We start from the raw sequence: 20,988 nt of genomic DNA, 5'->3' as shown, positions 1-20,988 counted from the left end.
AGCTCTGGCCACTGTCTGTCTGCTGAGATTATTTATCAGCTTCTTTCTCATCATAGCCCTCTTGCAAGCAATCACCATCCCAACTGATCCCCAGCACCCAGATCATTTTTCCACAACTTTGGCTTCCTTGTGGTCAACCACACACCCTGTCCAGAGACTTCTGAGCCTGGACTGGGTCCTGATTCTCTTGCTCTTGAGAATGTGGGCTTCATTCACCCTTGGGACTTTGAATCTGTCCCAGTGAACCCCTACCTTCCACACCATCTGGAGCAGGGCTTGGCTCCTAGTTGTCCCAGGCCTACCCCACCAGAGGGTCCAGTTTTTTTCTCTGGGGTAATCAGAGAGGTAATTCCCACTCAAGTCTGCAGTGAGAAAGAGAAGGTGTGGTTTAAGACTATCACTTGTGAAAATCTAACTGTAATTTCCTTCTTTCTTCTGGTGTCACAGTTGAGACTACTTTGGCCAAAGGGATCTAGGAGCTCTCCTAAAGCAACTGGTAGGTTGCTATGCTAACTGCTGGATCCCCCACACTCAGTTTGGCTGAACTCTCTGACAGGATGAATCCACAGATTTAGAATTCCCTTTTCTATTCCGCTGGCCTTGAAGGAGGCCTTGAGTTGGAGCTCAGAGAAAGCACAGTGATTCCCGTTGCCCAGAACAGGCTGGTTTGCCGTTGTAACAGGCCAGCGGATTCTTGACATGTTCCTGATGAGATTAGAAGCTCCTGGAGGTATGTGTTTGTGGCAGCCTTCAGCCTGTATCAACAGATACAGTGACTCACTCCTTCCCTTGTGGAATAACTGAGAGCTGGCTGGAACACACCTGGGGGCTGGGGGAGCCAGCAGAATGGCTCCCCCTGAAGACTGACTACTAGTCCAGGGTCAAGACGTTTTGTAAGGAATTGTATGAATTCCCTGGGGCTGCTAAGCCCCCTGCAGAGTCCTGTCCACAACAAAAGGAAAGGAAAATGTCAATGCACACAGAATGCTGAGTTAGGAAGAGATGCAGAGGGCCAGACTTGAAGAGGGCAAAGTGGTTTACAGTAGGCAGAGGGAGCCCACATTCTGTTTCGGGAGCTTAGCAATTTGGGAAGACTTTCTGGTCTCAACCTTGCAGATAAATTTGTCCAATGGACTCAGGGATAAAATATTTCCCCTAAAAAGAACTAGTGCTTGAAAGGAACACACTCCATTTTTCTCTCCAGTTCATACTAAAGACATAAAGCCACAGATTAACTTTCCAAGAGCTGAAGTCCCTGTGGCAACCTCCTACCTAGCAAATGTAAGAGAGGATTGTTGCCAATGGGGACCTGCTTTGGGTAGTGTCACCTAAACTGGCAGGGCAGCGGGGACCATGATGTGATGGTGGACGTTGTCCCTGGTCCTGCAAGAATCTCCAGAAAAGTGATCATGGGCAAATGCCCCCTTATTTTCTGGCATCTTCTCAGGCTGGCCACAGCCCCCCCGACCCCGTGATGAAGATAGACTCACTGGCGTTGTCACCGAGGTACTGCCAAGGGATCAGTGCTGTAAGGCAAGGTTATTTCTAACTGAGCAAAGCCTGCCAGAAAGCATTTGCACCCGCACACTGTGCAGGTGTGAAGGTGAGCTCACAGCTGCCCCCAGGCATGCCCAGCCCACTTAATCATTCACAGCTCCACAGCTCTCCCGCCCAGCCCACTTCTGAGGGGATAAAAGGGGGGTTGTCATTCCAGGGTAACAGAGCCACCCGCTGTGTTCTGCTGAGCTCCGTTCTCGCCAGCACTTTGCAGCCCACCAGTGCTCTGCACTCCTGCTCCCTCAGGAACAAGCCACCATGTCTCGCCAGTCCAGTGTGTCCTTCCGCAGCGGGGGCAGCCGCTCCTTCAGCACAGCCTCTGCCATCACCCCGTCTGTCTCTCGCACCAGTTTCAGCTCTGTGTCCCGTTCAGGGGGTGGTGGCGGCGGCAGGGTCAGCTTTGGGGTTGCTGGTGGAGCGGGTGGCTTTGGCAGCCGGAGCCTCTATAATTTGGGGGGAAGCAAGAGGATTTCCATCAGTGCTAGCGGCGGCGGCTTCAGGAACAGATTTGGTGCTGGTGCTGGAAGCGGCTTCGGCTTTGGAGGTGGAGCCGGCAGTGGATTTGGTTTTGGCAGTGGAGCTGGTGGTGGTGGTTTTGGGCTCGGTGGCGGAGCTGGCTTTGGTGGTGGCTATGGTGGTGCTGGCTTCCCTGTGTGCCCACCTGGTGGCATCCAAGAGGTCACCATCAACCAGAGTCTCCTCACTCCTCTGAATCTGCAAATTGACCCCACCATCCAGCGAGTCAGAACCGAAGAGCGTGAGCAGATCAAAACCCTCAACAACAAGTTTGCCTCCTTCATCGACAAGGTGAGATGTGATCCTTGTAAAAACCCACAGGGAGTCTGGAGTAGAAGCTGAAGATGAGGGAGAGAGAAGGCTTTTCAGGCTGCACTAGACACTTCCATATTTATAGCCATTTCCATTTGTTCCTGTGTGCAGCGTTAGGGGCCTTCTTTCTCACTTACACCTGCAGCTTGGAAGGCAGAATCTTATTTCTTCCCATTCAGAGGTTATCCTGTGAGAGCCCCTTGTTTTTGGGTGGACACTAGGTCAGCTCTGTGCACTGTGTAACAGGGAGGATTGCATGGGCAGAAGTGCAAGGCAGAAGTGTTTATCAGGGGGTAGCTGGAGATCATTTGCAGTCCTCACTGCACTGGGTCACACTGCAGATGGCCATTGCTGGTCTGGCTATGGCCTCGATGAGGGTCCAGTCTCTCCAAGAAGACTGAGGATTACTGCCTCACTCTGGACTTCCCCTTTAGGCTGAGGAGGGCACTGCACACAGGAAAGTTTGTGTGGGGTGGGAAGCAAGATGAGATGTTAGACACAATGCTGAACTGGTCATTGGAACATGAAGTCCTAACTTTTCTATCTTCACACTGTGCTCTTGTCCAGGTGCGGTTCCTGGAACAACAGAACAAGGTCCTGGACACCAAGTGGAACCTTCTCCAGGAGCAGGGCACCAGGACAGTCAAGCAGAGCTTGGATCCTTTATTTGAGCAGTACATCAACAACCTCAGGAGGCAGCTGGACTCCATCCTTGGGGAGAGAACCCGCCTGGACTCGGAGCTGAGGAATATGCAGGACCTGGTAGAAGACTTCAAGAATAAGTGAGTTGGGGGACAAATGCTTCCCCGTGGGCTAGAAGCGTACCTTTTCTGGATACTTGCACTACTTTAAAAAGAAACATCTAGCTCCATGTTTGGGAAGTTCTAGCATATAGCTCCTCTGTAAGACATTTAGCTAACAGCCAAGCCTGTGGCATTCACCATTCCAAAGAAACGTGCCATCGTGTAATCTTGCTCTCTGGGGCATCCCTCCACAATGCACTTAATATACACTATGTGAACTTTTTTGGCTTCCCCTCAAAGCAGGAACTGATGATATAACTTAGCTTGGTGGTTCTAGGAGTTTTTTCAGTCATGTGAATTAGCTAATGAACTGCTAGCTTTAGGTTTTCTTTCTTTTTTAAATAGACTCTGGAGCTGACAAGGTGCTAGAGAAACTGGCTAGATGTGGAACTAGAGAGAAACAGCACAGCTTTGCTGTAGAAAGATCTTGACATAATTGAATTATGGTGGCAATAAGATGAGGATGTGACAGGTAGTGACAGAGAAGGCAGCATAATAGGTGAGGACCTTGCCTCACATTACCTGTATCTCCTCCCTCCACATTTATAAGATGTGAGAAGCCCCTTCCCAATATAAGAGCAGGCCCACATGAACTGGTCAATAAAGATGGCTTGTCTGTTCTTCGTCCTCTAATGAACACTTCTTGTTCCTTTCCTGACCAGGTATGAAGATGAAATCAATAAGCGTACCACTGCAGAGAACGAGTTTGTGATGCTGAAGAAGGTATGTATAGGTGGAAGGAAACTGTAGCCTGAGGCCATGTTGTCCTGAGGGTGGAGTCATTGAAATCCTTGTTTGATGCCAAACATCATCCATTTCTGCAGGATGTAGACGCTGCCTACATGAGCAAGGTGGAGCTAGAGGCCAGGGTTGATGCATTGATGGATGAGATCAACTTCATGAAGCTGTTCTTTGATGCGGTGAGAAACTTACCTAAATTTTTCATGGGGGTAGTTATTTTATTTTCTTGAGTTTATATTCCACAATAAATGGAAGACTCAAATGGAACTGACATTAGATAACAAAATCCGATGACTGACCTCAAGTCTCCCTGCAGGAGCTGTCCCAGATGCAGACACATGTCTCCGACACCTCTGTGGTGCTGTCCATGGACAACAACCGCAACCTGGATCTGGACAGCATCATTGCTGATGTCAAGGCCCAGTATGAGGACATCGCTAATCGCAGCCGGACTGAAGCTGAGTCCTGGTACCAGACCAAGGTGAGTGCCCTGGAAATGTCTCTTCACTGAGGGGATAACCTGTGTTTAAGATTGTAGGCCATGACAATGCTAAGAATGGGGCTCATGAGGCTTGCTGAGACCAACTGGGATGAGTTATAGGAATAAGCATGTATACATTTTCCTTAGAAACTAAAAAAGTCTAAACAAAAATTTTCCATCAGTGTCTCTTAGAAAGCAAAGACACTAATAAGGAAATTATTGACGACCAGTTCTTACCTTGAAAAAGTTAAATCACCCCCAGGTCCCAAAAAACTATATTTTTGCCCCCTCTTGGTAGCTATTGCCTGTGAATTTGGGGAAAGTGTTTTTCACCTTCATATAAACTGGAGCTTTTTCTTTCCTGGCATTATCAGTATGAAGAGCTGCAGCAGACAGCTGGCCGACATGGTGATGACCTTCGCAACACCAAGCATGAGATCTCCGAGATGAACCGCATGATCCAGAGGCTGAGAGCTGAGATTGACAATGTTAAGAAGCAGGTAGGCTGAGGTTGAAAGAAAATGAGGAGGAAGGGCCTCAGCTCCAAATAGCAGACTTAGCTTGCTTTACTTTTGTGTGTTACACACACACACACACACACACACACACACACACACACACAGAGAGAGACAGAGAGAGAAGGAGGGAGGGATCTAGAACAAGCACCAATGTTGTGATTTCCACCATCGTTAAGACCAGGACAGATACATAAGGTGCTCTCTGGGGCTCCAGAGAGTTTGGTTTGCCAGACTAGAATCTCAGAAGAAACACTCCAGGTTCAGTTCACCTACCATACTGTCCACACTCTTTTTTTCCTTTCCTTCTGTAGTGTGCCAACCTGCAGGCCGCCATCGCTGATGCTGAGCAGCGTGGGGAGCTGGCCCTCAAGGATGCCAGGAACAAGCTGACAGAGCTGGAGGAGGCTCTGCAGAAGGCCAAGCAGGACATGGCCCGGCTGCTGCGTGAGTACCAGGAGCTCATGAACACGAAGCTGGCCCTGGATGTGGAGATTGCCACCTACCGCAAGCTGCTGGAGGGCGAGGAGTGCAGGTGAGCTGACACTGTGGGCCCAGGAAGGCCTCTCATTTGATAATGTGGAGCTTCTTCACTAAGGATGTAAAACACACTGCTGTTTTGTGCATGATAATTACCCACCCTGTGTTGATTTCTGTCTGACACATGTGTACTCTGCAGGCCTCCATTCACTCTTCTGATTTACCTGCACTATCAGCATTTTCAGGTCCTACCTTTTCTCCAGACAATTATGCTACTCAACAAGTGAGCCCTGAACTCTGTCCCTTTTCTTCTTTCTTCCGTGTTCTTTTTGATACCTCACTATCCCCACCACACTCGTCTTCACCCTTGTCAGAATCAGGATTCTTCAAGTGCCTTTTCTTTCAGGAAAGCTTTCATGATTCTTGCAGGGGTTTTACCTGTCTTTTGATTTTCAAACTACTCCACTTTCTTCAGTTTTCTGATATTGCCATTTGCCTTCTTTCTGTTTGAGGAATTTCTGTGTAGACCAATTTCTGTTATAGAATGTAAGCTCCTAGAGACAAAAATTGCTTCATACATACTCATATTTCCCACAGTCCCTTACTTATGCTTTCTATAAAATGGGAGGAAGCGAATGTGACTTATGTTCCTTTGACTACGTATCTCTAAACCAGGATCTCTGGAGGGAGCACTCCCTCCAGAGTGCTCCCTCTTCTTCTAGCTGGAGTTGTTTTCTGGGCATACAGACTCCTGGCTTTGAGATAAGATCTAATCTAATCTAACCTAACCTATGGGGATTAGCCACAAAGTCTAATTTTTAAACTTGAAAGTTTAAAAGAATTCTCATTTCAAATTTTTTTCTCTTTCAGACTGAGTGGAGAAGGAGTTGGACCAGTCAACATCTGTAAGTAACTTTGAAAAGAAATTCACAATGATCATGATTGGGGATCTTTGGTGCCAACCTGTTGTTTTTAGACTCCAAACTTGCCACATCCCAGTATATTATTACTTAATACACTTAGTGAGAATCCAGTGGTGGAGGGGAAAGAATACAGGGTGGGACATGAAGCAATGTAGCTCATGTGTTGTCTCTTAAAGGGTAGGCTGTGTGTCACATACGTGTTGGGCCCTGTTCCACATGCATATCCAGTACCATATCTTGTCTATTGTATTCTCCAGCCTCTGTCAGGGACCTTCAGTAAATTATATAGTTCTTCTGGGCCCCCTTTTGTAATTCTAAAAAGGACTAGGTATAATGCACCCCCAGCAGGATTAAATAAGTTGGCCATGTAGGATCAATCTGACAACTAGTCATACCACTTCTCTTCTCCCCACAGCGGTTGTCACAAACAGCTTGTCCAGTGAATGGGATGGCAGCGGTTTTGGCGGCGGCCTGAGTAGAGGCCTTGGCGGTGGTCTTGGTGGAGGTGGCGGCAGCAGCTACTACTCCAGCAGCAGTGGAGGTGTTGGCCTCGGCAGCAGGCTTAGTGCCAGGGGCTCTGGCTTCAGCTCGAGCAGTGGCCGAGGTATAGGGATAGGCATTGGTAGTGCTGGAAGCAGTGGTTCCAGCGTCAAGTTTGTCTCTACCACCTCTTCCTCCCGGAGGACCTTCAAGAGCTAAGAAGAGCCTGCTGCAAAGCACTGTCCCTTGAAGGCAGCCCCCTAGTCCATGGAGTCTCCTCTTGTAGACAACCTCCCATGTCAAGTTTTCTCTTTTTTCTGGAGAGTAGTCTAGAACAAGCCTACTGCAGAGCCCAATTCTTTGGTTGCTAGGAGGACCCAATTTCTAATTTCTTATCTCCCACATCACAATTGCATTTTCTGCTTCAAATCTATCTTTTGGTCCCCATGGTATGGCCTTTCATGATACAGGAATCTAAAGTTTTTAAGTCTCTACACCATCAAAACAGAATTTGCACTGCGTTGCCCACCCCAGTCATGTCCTAGTTCTGACTACCTCCAGAGTATGTTCAATAAAATGCTTTTATAATATAAACCCTGGTGCAAAATTGTTTTTTCTAGATCTGTCACCAACCTAGAGACCTCGGGAGGGTCAGTCTGTCCAGATGAAATTGGTTCCTTTGATGACTCACGGGGAGTATGTGAAAATTTTGAAGGGCAAGTGGCCTTCAGGGGTGGTCCAGGGACTTGAGGAGGTGCGAGGTGATGCTGGTGAAGCCTCTGCCATGAAGGAATCACTGCAGTGCACAAAAAGGAGTGTATACTTCTTTGCACCATGGAGATACTTTACAGCCTTTTATTGAAGGGGGCCCATTTAACATGGACCAGTTTGTATATAACAGCATAAATAGACTGAAGTAATATTGATAAATGAAGAATATGTTGGTTTCAAAACCCAAAAAGCCCTAAAAGACATTGAGGTTCTTCTAATATAATAGACATTGAGAGGACCAATAGCTATGGACATTGTCGGCAGTGCAGCTGTCCTCAGTTTACCGTGTAATTTCAGGGATTTAACTGAAGTGATAGGTTGTTAAGCTGTATGTGCAACAGAAGCATGCCATTTTTGTGAGGTTCTTTGTGAATATTTGTATGTCCTAAATGGGCATGTATTAAAAATATCTCTTCGGAGGGTGACTTTTCCATGCAAATCATGTTTGTGCTCTTGGAGAGTCAAGTGCAGATAAGACCAAAGAATACACAATGGCCACGTTGTTAAGATGCTCCGTGGATATCTGGAAAAGGCAGATTGTGCCCTTGTAGAAGTGGAAGCTGTTGAAGTGAGTACTGGACAAAATACTATTAGCAAATCTATAAAGGAAAGTATTTTCCAGGTATGAATTGGATAAGTCAGTGGTTCAATAATATTGGATATGAAGCCTTAAGAGAAGATGACCAGAGCATTAAAGATGTGACAATCCAGCAGGAGGCACCAATCATTTTTTCCGAGTTTAAAATAGGCCACGTTGAGTTGTTAAATAGAGAAAGAGTGGGCTATAATCACCCCTCTAAGTAGATACTGTACAATGGGATTCATCTCTTGAAAGTGCTGTTTTAATTTACATTAAGTATATTAACTATTTTAATTGAGGGAGAGTTCATGGAGACCAATTTTATCAAGCCAATTTGTAGGTGCTAAAGATTTAATTAAGTTTTAATTTAATTTGTTACTCATTGACTGAACATGTTCACTATGGGGTATTTTAGGGGAAGGTATGATCATGGGGTTTTTGGCAAGTCAGTAGTTAATTAAAGTGAGGTAGACCCATTTGTTCTCTTTTTTGTATTCAGTAGTGTCTTTGACATGCAAGGATATCATTTAAATTTATTGAGATTTCCAAGTGAAAGTGTAACTTGAGCTCCAGTGAGGACTAAGGCCATAAAGATTTGCCAACTAATGTATTTCAGTGGATGTGAATGAAAATCCAGAACTTGTGTGATAAAAGTCTAAAGTCAGTCTGCATACATTTTGTCTTTTTGATGAATATATTCTTTTAGAATACTTTGGATTTCCAGTTGCATCAAATTGTGGATGTGGGCTTCTGTTTCCTGTTTTTGTTTTCTCTTTGTTTCAGATTTTGTTCTCTCTCTCACACATACATCTTTTTTTTGGTGTGGTTTCTGGCTACATTTTGGTAACAGGATTTCTTCTACTCATATTTATAAATATCATCTTCTAGAAAGCCTCAAATCAAATCATCAAGGTGAAAGGCCTCCTGGTGAGAATCCCTGAGTTAATTTATTGGTTGGTGCCTTGTATGTTTGCCTCTCAGGCTTAATTAAATTTAAGCAGAACAGGGATTGACAACAAAGACAAAGGAAACTGCACCACAAAGCATTTCCTAGAGTTCTAGCTAGTCGTTTGACTAGGACTATGGTCCGAGTGCTAATAGTAACTGCTCTTCTTCCATGTGAGCCACCACCTGATGGGATCATGTATTGCACAAGATGTTAATCTTTTCCCTGAGTGCACCATAAAATGAGGAAGAGCGAGTGCTTGAGAGACATAATCAATAGTCGCAGAGTCCTAGTTTACCCTAGAATTGAGAAACAGAACTCATTATGAGATGCATTGATAGGCCTAGGTTAAGACACAGGACCCAGGGCCACATGTAGAAAAGCCACAATCCCATAAAAGCTAATTTTTGAAACTTTTGATTTGGGTCAGTAAATTTGCCTCAAAGGCTCTGTAGAACTCTGGAAATACAATCAAAAGCAACATGGTTCAAAGTGCAAGTTGACCAGAAGGCAATCACACAGCACACACATAACTCAAAGAGTGTTCTTGAAAGCAGACTGCAGAGCCAGATTGTAAGTAAAGAGGAAATGAAAGATCCTAGTGGTGATGAAATTTGGGGATGACAATCAAGGAAAGAGGTCACTGATCCCCAAAGGCTCCCTCAGCTTTTAGAAGCAAGACCTTTGCCCCTCTGTGGCCAGTGTGAGAACTTACTTAATGGTAAACAAATGAAAAGCAACAACTCTTCTGCATCCATCAGAGAACTGAGGACACGGAGCAAAACAATGCCCCACAAAGTGGAGAGACAGAGAGCCAATGATAGAGAATTCCCTTAAAAGAAAAGCGTTTTAGAAGCAGAAATCTCTGTGAGAATTGGTAGGAAAACCTAAACTGTATCTGACCAATTGCTGGTGGCTCAGTGTAGATAAATTAATAGTTAAAACTCTGGGGGATCCCAAACTTGGAGGCGCACCCACTTTTGTGACTTTTTCTTCTAGGATCTCTACCATGTTCTCACAAAGATAGGAGAAAAATCCCTTGATGCTTCCAGCAGGGGGAGTGAAAAGCGAACCATTTCTAAATAGCTTGCATTCAACAGTCTAACCCTGTGTAACTACAGCCTAACCAGCTGAAGCTTGATTAGAGCCTAACCTAGCTGTGTAACGGAAATGAGAAAGAATACAAATAAAGCTTGAAATAACATTAAAAATGAAAGAATGTCTTCGATGAGCTCACTTCATGAAGAAAGAACCTGAGTTTGGAAATATGATAACAGACACAAATTGAAAAAAACTGAAGAAAAAACCAGAATACTATATGCATAATTGTGGTTGCCAAAACATACAATGACAAACGGTATAATATGTGTGTAATGGGAATGCTAAAGGGAAAAGAAATGAGGAAGAAACAGAAAAATACAAGAGACAGCAATGACAGTAATGATTGAGAATTTCCTAAAATTAATGTCAGATATCAAATCAGAGGTCTGAGAAGCTCAGAGAACACTAAAGAAGGTAAATTAAAACACACACGCACACAATACCTACGCAAATTTTCAAACTGCAAAAAATCAAAGATAGATAAAAACTTGAAAAAAAGAGGAAAAAACAGATCAGAAGCAGAAAAAAGTAAAACAAAACAAAACAAACAAGAAGACAGTGCAGTCAGCACCAGCCTAGAAATCTATATCTTTTCAATTTAACATTCAAAAGTTAAATAAAGACTTTCTTAGACACAAAAGTTGAAGATATTCCTTAACCATAGTCCTGTCCCTGCAAGAAATGGTAAAAGAAGTTTTTCACAGAGAAGAAAAATTATGTATGTCAGAAACTTGAATTTATATAAAGAAAAAATTAGAGAAGGAAAAAGTAAAGGAAAAGTAAAAGCTTTAATTTTTTTTCTGAACTGATCTAATGAAGTTTATTCAAAATTATGGTGACATCAAAAATGACATCAAAGTTTATAACTTACTGTGTAAATGGAATGAATGATAATGATGATGAAAATGATGGAAGGGAGGAAGCAGAATTACTTGATTATCACAAGGAACTTGCATGATCATAAAGTATTTAAAAGTAGACTTAGATTACGCTGCAAACTCTGGACCAATCCCTAGAAGAAGAAAAAGGAAGAGGAGGAGGAGAAAAAGAAGGAGGAGGAGAATTGATATCCTAAGAAGGAAGAGAAAATGGAATCATAAACCTTGAAAGGCAGAACAAGAGTGAAAGACAAAAACAGGAAAAGAGAACAAGGGCAATAACTGGAATCACTAACAAATATGCTGTAAATCCAGATACATCAGTCACTTTAAATGCCTATGGCCCATGAACCAGCTTAAAGACGGAGATGCCACAAGTAGTTCAAAAACAAATTTTAACCACGTATCATCTATAAAGTACCCACTTAAATTATAGAGAGACACATGATTAAAAGTAGAGGAATGGATAAGATGGAGCATGTTAGCCTTACTAACAAGAAAGCTGAAGTAGCTATTTCAGATAGGACAGGTTTTAGAGCAAGGAAGATTATCAAGGACAGAGAAGGACATTACCTAACAATAAAGGGGTCAACTTTAACATAAAAATTCTTAACCAATGTGTACTTTAAAATTAAGCATCAAAATGTATAAAACAAAAACCAACAGAATGGCAAGGATGTAAATAAATTTGTTATTTTTACTGGAGATTTAATATCTCTTACTTCATCCTTTTTTGCATTAGAAAAATTTTTTATCAGGTTTTTCCTTTTTTATTTTTTTGATAAAAGCATTGTAGGTATTTATGAGGTAGAGTATGGTACCTTAATATAGGTATACAATACCTACTGAGCAAATTGATAATTAGCACATTCATTTCTTTATCATTTCTTTGATGATTAGAGACTTCAAGTTCTTCTCTTCCAGTTTCATAAAATGTGTGATAGGTGATTGTGAACATAGCCATCCTATTGTGCTATAGAAAAGTAGGGTTTATTTCTCTCATCTCACCCCATTACCCATTATCCAACTCCCTCTAAACCTCTGTCACCCTACCTTTCCTGTACTCTAGCAACTATTTTTTTCTCTCTTCTACTTTGAGATGACCTATTTTAGCTTCCACATATGAGATTATATATTATTTGTCTTTCTGTCTCTGTTTTATTTCATTTACTGTAACATCTTCCAGTTCCATTCCTTTTGCCATGAGTAATAAGACTTTATTCTTTTTTATGGTCAAGCAACAATCTATTTTGTACCTATATCACATTTTATTTATCCACTTACCCATTGCTGAAAACCTAGGAAGACTTCACATTTTGACTATTGCAAAAAAGTGTTATATAAAATTAAAGTTCAGATATCTCTTGTTATGCTGATTTCATTTCTTTTGACTGTATACCCAGAAGTGAGATACCTGGATCATATGCAGATGTATTTTTAGTTTTCTGAGGAACTTTCATACTGTTTATTACAATGGCTGTACAAATTTACACCCACCAGCAGTGTATAAGCCTTCATTTTTTAAAGTTCTGTCTATATCAGTGGGTTTGGACATTTTGACACCAGGGAATGGTTTTGTGGAAGGCAATTTTTCCATGGATCCAGGGTTTCAGGATAATTCAAGTGTATTATATTTATTGTGTACTTTATTTTTATTATTACATTGTAATATATAATGAATTTATGTAACTCACCATAATACAGAATCAGTGGAATACCTAAGCTTTTTTTGTTACAACTAGATAATACCATCTGGGGGTCAGGGGACAGTGTCACTCAAAATGTGTTGCTTTATACTGTCTGTACTGTAATCTTGTTTTGGTTACCATCACTGCAGAAACCCCTGCTTTTACAAAGATAGGATGTCGCAAAGGTAAGAAGGCTTTCAGATCTTTCTTTTCAATCTCGGGATATTCCTCCTTGACTTTACTCAGAACATATGGAGATTTGGAGTTGCCTCAAACATGCTTTAAGGTCATCATCATCTGTGATCTCAAGAAGTTGATCCTTTTTTAAAATGAACAAAGTCATTCATCTGGCTTATTCACAAATGGCCTGCAGATCCATTCCTGCTCAGTTCAGGGGTCTTTTGTGGTTGGGAGTTATTGCTCAAACTCTTCTGAAAACTAAGATAGGTGAGCATGCAGCAGATGGAAGAAAGAAGTCCCTGACTCAGTCTTTTTCAAAATCTCTGCTAATGTTTGAAACAACAACAACAATAACAACAAAAACAGTGTTCACTTGTTGCCCCCATAATTTCAACTTGGCTTTGAATGTATTCACTTCATCTGTTAACTTGAACACAATGAGTTCTTTGAACAAGTTCAATATATCACGCAAGCAAGTTTTGTGACCCATTTTATGTAACTAAAATGTGCTGACAGTGGTGACTGTTTTTCTAAAACAAAGCAAACAAACAAACAAAAAACTGGAATGGCTTTAATAACTCAGAAACACTGGCCATCAATTTATCTTTAGAAAATCATCTTATTTCTGTATATAAAAGAAAATGATGTGTGTTCCTTATGTCCATCTCCTCACAGAGTTGTTCAAATAGACCTGAATTAAGAGTATGGTTTTAGTGTGATGGATAATTTTAATCATATCCTGCAAAATGTTCCTGGTGGCATTTTCTAATTAACCAATATTTCTCGATGGATGAAACACTGTGTAGATTCCCACTCAGAAGCAACCTCTTTGATCTGAATGGTGAACACGAAAACCATGCAGTTATGGTCGCTGACCCATCCATGCAGATACCAACACAAAGTGACTGATTCAATTTTCCTGATAGGCAGTTTGATTACTTTTTTTTTAAATTTTATTTAAGGAGAAAAGAAAAAAAAAGCAGAGAAAGGGTACAAGTTATACAGATTTGCAGAAAAAAAATGAACATAGGAAATCACTAGTTAATGGATTACATATTGTCATCTTAGAAATAATTGTTCAAGTCACAAAATTAAAGCTTGTAAAGTGGACATTCCATCAATGATACTGCAAACAGTTCTGTTCAATGATCCAATAAAACTCTGTGATATCATATTCTATCTTATACACTTAAATATACATGCAGTTATATAGTTTAGAGCACTTTCTTTTCCTCTCTTTTGTACAATGACTATTACACATTTTGGGTTTCATTGCTCTCACGGTTCTTATTACTTTTTTGGAAGAGAGTAAAACCAAATGTGACATAACAGAACAGAATCGGTCAAGTCAAAAGGGTGGACATAATAGATAATGTGAAAACATAATACAAGGTGATCAACAATGATTACCATAATGCCTCCCGCTATCTCTAATAGAATTGCCTATACCATTAGTTATAATACAATTGAACAAAACAGTAAAGAACAAAACCGACAAAACCAAAACATTGGAGACATTGTAGGTCTTCAAAAGTAGATAAAAGTCAACTAGAATGGGCGTTATAATGAATCTCATTATCTTCGCAGCTGATGCCTAAAGTTTCGAACCTGATACTATCCAGCAAAACAGAATAGGGGAACATCAGTTAAAAACCAGATGGTGAGAGTAATACAGGGCTTTAAATCGAGGTAATGGAAAGTCAAAGTGGGTTACTATAATATATCCTGCTATTTTTTTTCCTTTAATTAAAAGGATAAAAATTTTTTAAAAGTATTAAAAAAGTCAATAATGGAGTGGAGATTGAGATAAAAGAGGGCATAACAACGAAACAGCACAGATCAAAACATAACCATTTAAGCAGAATAGTGTTTCACCACCAGATAATCCTGACCTAAAAGTAGTTACCATATTGTCTCTTTCCTTGAAATCCTTGAGTACAACTTCGTATACTGTAGCATTAAGTATATCAAAATAATGTAAAACCATTTAAGAGAATGACAGCATTACAGAGTATTTAGAATCGACTAATAGAAAATGAATAATGGTTTCTGTATAATCTCCTTGTCTTTAAAAGGTTTTTGCTTATACTATCGTACATAATAAAATCCAGTAAGATACAACCTATTTAGACCATTGGAGACAGAAGGACAAAAGCTAGATGAGACTTCAAAACAAGATGATACTAAATCAGTATTACCTATTAAGATGTCATTTTCTCCAAAATAGCTGTTCCTATCATCCAATCTTCTCTGCCTCATTTCTGTTGAGCTCTTATTCTGTCAGTAGCTGTCAGTTTGTCTTCTTCACTTTGTTCTCTGCTCCATTAGTTGTGGCCTCCACTATTTCTGGATTCTTTGTATTTTTCTTTTTTTAGAATATCCTGCAATACTCTCTGTAGAGTTGAATTGGTGGTTGCAAATTCCCCCAGTTCCTCTTTATCCTGGAAGCACCTTGTTTTTCCATCAATTTCCAGGGACAGTTGTGCAGGATATCTCAATCTTGGCTGGAGATTATTATCTTTCAAAGCTTGAATTATTTCCCCCCACGCTCTTCGTGATTTGATGGTTTGTGCAGAGAAATCTGCTGTAATTCTGATGGGTGTTCCCTTGTAAGTGGTCTGTTTCTTGTCTCTGACAGCTTTTAATATTCTGTTCTTGTATTGAATTTCTGGAATTTTTATTATTATATGCCTGGGTGTTGCTCTGTTTGGGTTGTAGGTAGCTGGGGTCCTGTATGCCTCATACATCTGAGTATCTTTACCTTTTGCTAAATTAGGAAAATTCTCCTGGATTATTTCTGTGAGTAGCTTTTGTAGTTCATTTGTTTGTGTCCCTACTTCTTCTTTTATGTTCTTAATCCTTAAGTTATGGATCCTCTTATCATCTTCTTGTCTTTGTATTATTGCTGTTTGTTTCTTTGTTATTTTTAAGAAGTTTTTCATTTCATTCTCCCATATTACAATTCTGCCCTCCAGTTCAGATAGTCTGTCCTTAGTTTCTTTCAAGCTGTTATGCCAGTCTTCGATAGACTTCTTAGTTTCTTGGTAGTCCCTTTGAACCTGCTTCACGTATTCTATGCTTTCCCTGTTTTCTTCATCAAACAATTCTCCCCTCTTTTTCTGTTCTTCCATTCCACCATCTGTTTTTTCTTGGGTGGGGCTTAGCATTTCTCTAACTATTTTGCATACTTCTAGCTTCAGGTGGTTGATAACTTCATTCCTGAATTGGTCTATGAGGCTCTCTATATGGTGCTTTATGTGTATTGGTGCAGTGTCCGCTATTGCCTGTTTCTCAGAATTGGGGGCCGAGGAGCCTTTCTTGTTGCTGCCTCTTCCCATATTCTCTGTTCCTTATATATGCAAGCTTATATGAGAGGCCCAGCTTCTCTCCCTGTCAGCCACAGCCTGATCGAATTGCGCCGGTTAGGTGTTCCCACTCACCGCTGCGCACCAGGCAGCCTACGCAGGGGCCCGCCCCTCCCAGCCTCCGTCAGGCTCTGGGATCTGGGTTGGGACAGCCTACGGGGTCCGCCGGCAGCGTCACGCAGGCCAGGCACTTTTCACCAATCCCGCCCGAGAGGGGGATGTGTGGCTGGAGTCGCCACCGCGCCCTGCTCCCGCAGGACTGCCCGAGCCCAGAAAGTCCGCTGGAGTCAAACTGTGGTGGAGTGTCAGTTTCTCTCACTCACCTCGCCACAAGTCAGAACATGCCTCCCTGCCCGTCCTGTTTTCGACTCCGTTCGCAGACTCCCGTTCTCAGAGTTTCCGCGCGTCTCTCTCCTTGCCGAGCCGATGTAGAGGCAGCCAGCCACCGTGCGGCGGGAAACCCAAATCGCGGCTTCCAATGGTGCAGGGTCCAACCTCAGCAGCGAGACTTTTCTGTTCCTGTTTTAGCACCAGGACTGCATTCCAAGTTGGTTTCTCTCAGCCGAGTTCGTTCCTGAGTCAGCAGAGGATAACTCCACCTGCTTATGTCTCTTTAGTCCGCACCATACCTGGCTTCTGAGCCTAGTTTTTCAGAGAGCCTCTGGTAGTTGCTGTTATCTGTCCGCCATGTTCTCCCGGCCAGTTTGATTACTTTTGCAAGTGTAGTGTTGGTTGACAAGAAAAGCATGCATATTCTCATGCACTCCGTCCTGAAATACATATCATTGTTTCTCAATCAGATTTTATTGGTTCATTTTAGATAAATCTAATGATCACATTTTTATAGAGAATTTGCACCTATACTTAGTACAACTCAGTTCTTTTTCCATTCCTTTACCCTTCCTTCAGCCTCTTCTCTCCCCATTTACAAAAGTTTTGTTTCCTTTTTTCCTCTCCTTTTCCCTTCTTTCTTTTTGCCCTCCCTTCTTCCCCTTCTCATTTAAACATTTTCTTCCTATTTTGCAATACCTATTATATATTTTGGTTCTTATTTTCACATTTGGTTACTCACATCAGAGAAACAATGGGTAAATTTACACATGTATCCAATTTATTTCACTAAAGAGTGTGATCTCAAGCTGCAGCCATTTACCTAGGAATGTCTCAAGCTTATCCTTCTTTATGGAAGATTAGACTCCATTGTACAAAAAATCCACATTTTCTTTATTCATTTACCAGTTGATGGGCATCTGGGCTGTTTCCAAAACTTGGCTGTTACAAACTGTGCTGCTATAAACATGTTCATATGTTGCTGTGGTATGATGCTTTCAATTCTTATGAGAAGATACTCAGAAGGGGAATAGCTGGGTCAAATGGGACCTCAAGGTTTTTTTTTTTTTTTTTTTGAGAAATCTTCACACTGATTTCCACAGTAATTATACCAATCTACATTCCCACCAACAAGGAGAAGGGTTCCTTTCCCCCGCAAACCCTGCCAGCATTTGTTATTGGTTGATTTCCTGGTAACAGCCATTTTGGTGGGGGGGTAAGATGAAATCTCATACTTTAGCAATGTAGTTAGCCACTAAGAGTGATGCTGTCTGTGCAGATACTTAATGAAGTGGTGGCATCCAATAATTGCTTCTGTACTTTGTGTATAAGTTTTTTCTTTTCTTTTGAAAAACTCTAAAGGCTTGTCTTGTAACCCAGGGTACTTGATCTCCATGTGACAAAGCAGTTTTGAAAGTTTCATGCTTTGTTATAGAGCCAGTTGCCAAATATTATATATAGCTGGCTTGGAGGATGTCAATCACCTGTTGCAATGAAGCTGTAATTTAAGTAAGACTCTTGGCATTTTCTTTTAAATGCAGTCTTTGTCAGCAGACTTAGAGTCTTCTGCTGTCTTATCAGTGGATTTTTTCCTGTTTTGCAAATCAGCTCCACAGTGATGATGGTTTTTCACTCATTTTGGTGGAGATTTGACTGCAACTGACTCAAATGCAGAGTGGGAAAGTGGCAAGAATGGGCGTGGTAAATAAAATAATGAGTGAGCCACTCAAAACTAAAATAAGCACCAAATTTTTGACTTAAAGTTTGCCCCACGATGCAATGTGTTACCATTCAGTTAATGTTAATCTGTATTTGCAGCTGTTCCCTAACAATTGCATTACTGCCTCAGCTCCACTTCAGATCAAAAGTCATTAGATTTTCTTTTTTAAAAAATTTTATTTAAAGAAAGATGAAACAAAACAGAAAATGGGTAGAAATAATGCATACTTTTAAAGAAAAAATAAACAGTAAGAAATCATTAATTGATATTTACATATTACAAATATGTAAGTATCCTCTTACAAATAGTTATTCAAGAAACAAAAGTGGAACATATAAAGTGGGGATTCAAACAGTGAGATTGCAAACAGATCTGTTCAACTATGCAACAAAAACTTAGTAATACAGTTATCAATCCTATACACTTAAACATACATTCAGTTATCCCTATCTTCACTTATGTTGACATTAAACAAACCAAAGCAGGATAAAATCACTCTGAACAAAGAATACTAGTATTGCTGGATTTCACATCATGACACTCTGGGATCAGCACTGGGTACTGTAGTGTCTCTTTTTCTTCAAAGTATTTGTTCATTTCATCATGTGTCAAAGGATCAGTTCTCGTAAACTGTTCATAGTTTCTACACATGCGTGAGTTTTAACGTATTTCTATCCTTTCCATATTAGAGGGAGAAACAAAACAAAGCAACACAAAACAAAACATATTCCTATAAACACACGAAACAAAAAAGACATATAAAACCGCTGTACAAGGAGTTCTACCACGGTTACTGTGTTGTTTCTTGTTATCTTCAATAGAATTGTCTATATCATCAGACATAGTATAATTGAATATAGCAGTACATAACAGTATTAATAAAAACACAACTTTGTAGATAGTGTAAAAATTAAAAAACAGGTAGTAATCAAACCAGAATGTGCATCATACTGAATCTTGTCACCTTCAGTGTAGTTGCCTATACTCTTAGACTTTTTTTTTTTGTCTTTTTCTTTTTTATCGGTACCAGGGATCGAACTCACAACTGCCTGCTTGTAAGGCAGGTGCTTATGCCGCTGAGCTAAATCTCCAGCTCCTATACTCTTAGACTTGATACTATCAATTGTAACAGTTTTGATTAAAATCTGTTGATACCAAAAAGCAATCAAACAAACCAGATTTAACTAAGGTCAGTCATGATAAAACAGTGTAAGTTATACAGGACTCCAGATTAAGTTAATAGGAAATTAATGATGATCACTATACTATCTCCTGTTATTTTTGGGATAGGTGTCTGTGCCCTCAAGTCTAGTGCAAGTAGACAAACTGGGACACAATAAAATCTATCTAAGCAGAGCAGTGCAAGTAATGTGGGTTTTAATTCTGGATACACTACTAACAATATCTTCTACCGTATGTTTTAAGACTATTCCTCCCCTTTCACTCCCCCAGGGTGCACTGTGCATTTTTGGGTCTTACCAACACCCTTGCTTTTAAATTGGGGGATGGGAAACCTGCTGTTTACCTAGGTAATTCTGAACCTTCTCCCTCCTGGATTTGACCTCTAGTTGTATTCCTTTACCTATTAAAGCTTGTCTTTCCAACCTATCCACAAATACTGGTCTAGTTGCCCTTCCTCTCTGGTTCCCTGTCACATAGAGCATTGTTCCCTCATATTTGATTTTCTTTCCAAATACCCTACTTCAGGTTAATTATATTTCCTATAAAGAGCATCTTGGTGGACCCTACCTCCTGATCTACTCTGCCTGTGATTTTCTTTTTTTTTAATGCAGTGTATCAAGGCCATCTATATTAGAGATTATAAGCAACCTTCTCTGCCTCATTTCTGTTGTGCTCTTTTTCTGCCATTAGTTGTCTGTTTGTCTTCTTCATTTTGCTTTCTGCTCCATTCATTGAGGCCTCTCTGCCACTGTTCCTAGAGTCCTGGTACTTTTGTCTCTCTCTAAAATGTCCTCCAGTATTCTCTATAGAGTTGGATTGGTGGTCAGCAATTCCCCCAGTTTCTTTGTCTTGGAAGCATCTTGTTTCTCCATTAATTTTTAGAGACAGTTTTTCAGGGTACATCAATCTGGGCTGGAAGTTTTTTTTTTCAGGGCTTGGAATACTTTGCTCCAAGCTCTTCTTGATTTGATGGTCTATGTTGAGAAGTCTGCCATGATTTTGATGGGTTTTCTTTTATAGGTAATCTGTTTCTTTTCTCTGATGGCTTTTAATATTCTGTTCTTATGTTGAATTTCTCGGATATTGATTATTATATGCCTGGGTGTAGCTCTGGTTGTAGGTGGCTGGAGTTCTGTATGCCTCATACATCTGAATATTATTTCCTTTTCCTATGCTTGGGAAGTTTTCCTTAATTATTGCTGTTGATAGCCTTTGTAGTTCCCTTGTTTGTATCCCTGCTTCTTCATTCGTATTCTTTATTCTTAAGTTATAGATCCTCTTTGTATTGTTACTGCTTGCTTCCTTGCTATTTTTAAGAGATTTTTTTCCTTTCATGATCCCACATTACAAATCTGTCCTGCAGTTTGGATAATCTATCCTTAGTTTCTTTCAAGCAGTTTTGCCAGCTTTCAATGGAGTTTTTATTTCCTGATAATCTC

At 40.9% G+C, this 20,988-nt stretch overlaps 1 protein-coding gene across 1 annotated transcript; it reads left to right on the top strand.

Annotated features, from left to right (window-relative positions):
* Nucleotides 1-1,716: 1,716 nt before the first annotated feature.
* Nucleotides 1,717-7,402, top strand: Krt5 (keratin 5). Its single transcript, XM_003476282.4, has 9 exons — nucleotides 1,717-2,364; nucleotides 2,953-3,167; nucleotides 3,851-3,911; nucleotides 4,013-4,108; nucleotides 4,246-4,410; nucleotides 4,785-4,910; nucleotides 5,240-5,460; nucleotides 6,276-6,310; nucleotides 6,744-7,402. Exons 1-9 carry the CDS (start codon nucleotides 1,816-1,818, stop codon nucleotides 7,025-7,027), a joined length of 1,752 nt encoding a protein of 583 aa, XP_003476330.1. The 5' UTR covers nucleotides 1,717-1,815; the 3' UTR covers nucleotides 7,028-7,402.
* The last annotated feature ends 13,586 nt before the right edge of the window (nucleotides 7,403-20,988 follow it).

The sequence above is a fragment of the Cavia porcellus genome, unplaced genomic scaffold, assembly GCF_034190915.1.
Source record: "Cavia porcellus strain 051 isolate PalLab524CR breed Dunkin Hartley unplaced genomic scaffold, mCavPor4.1 scaffold_8, whole genome shotgun sequence".
Taxonomy (NCBI): Eukaryota; Metazoa; Chordata; class Mammalia; order Rodentia; family Caviidae; genus Cavia; species Cavia porcellus.
Note: the sequence above shows the minus strand (reverse complement) of the source record. Positions and strands in the feature narration are given on the sequence as shown.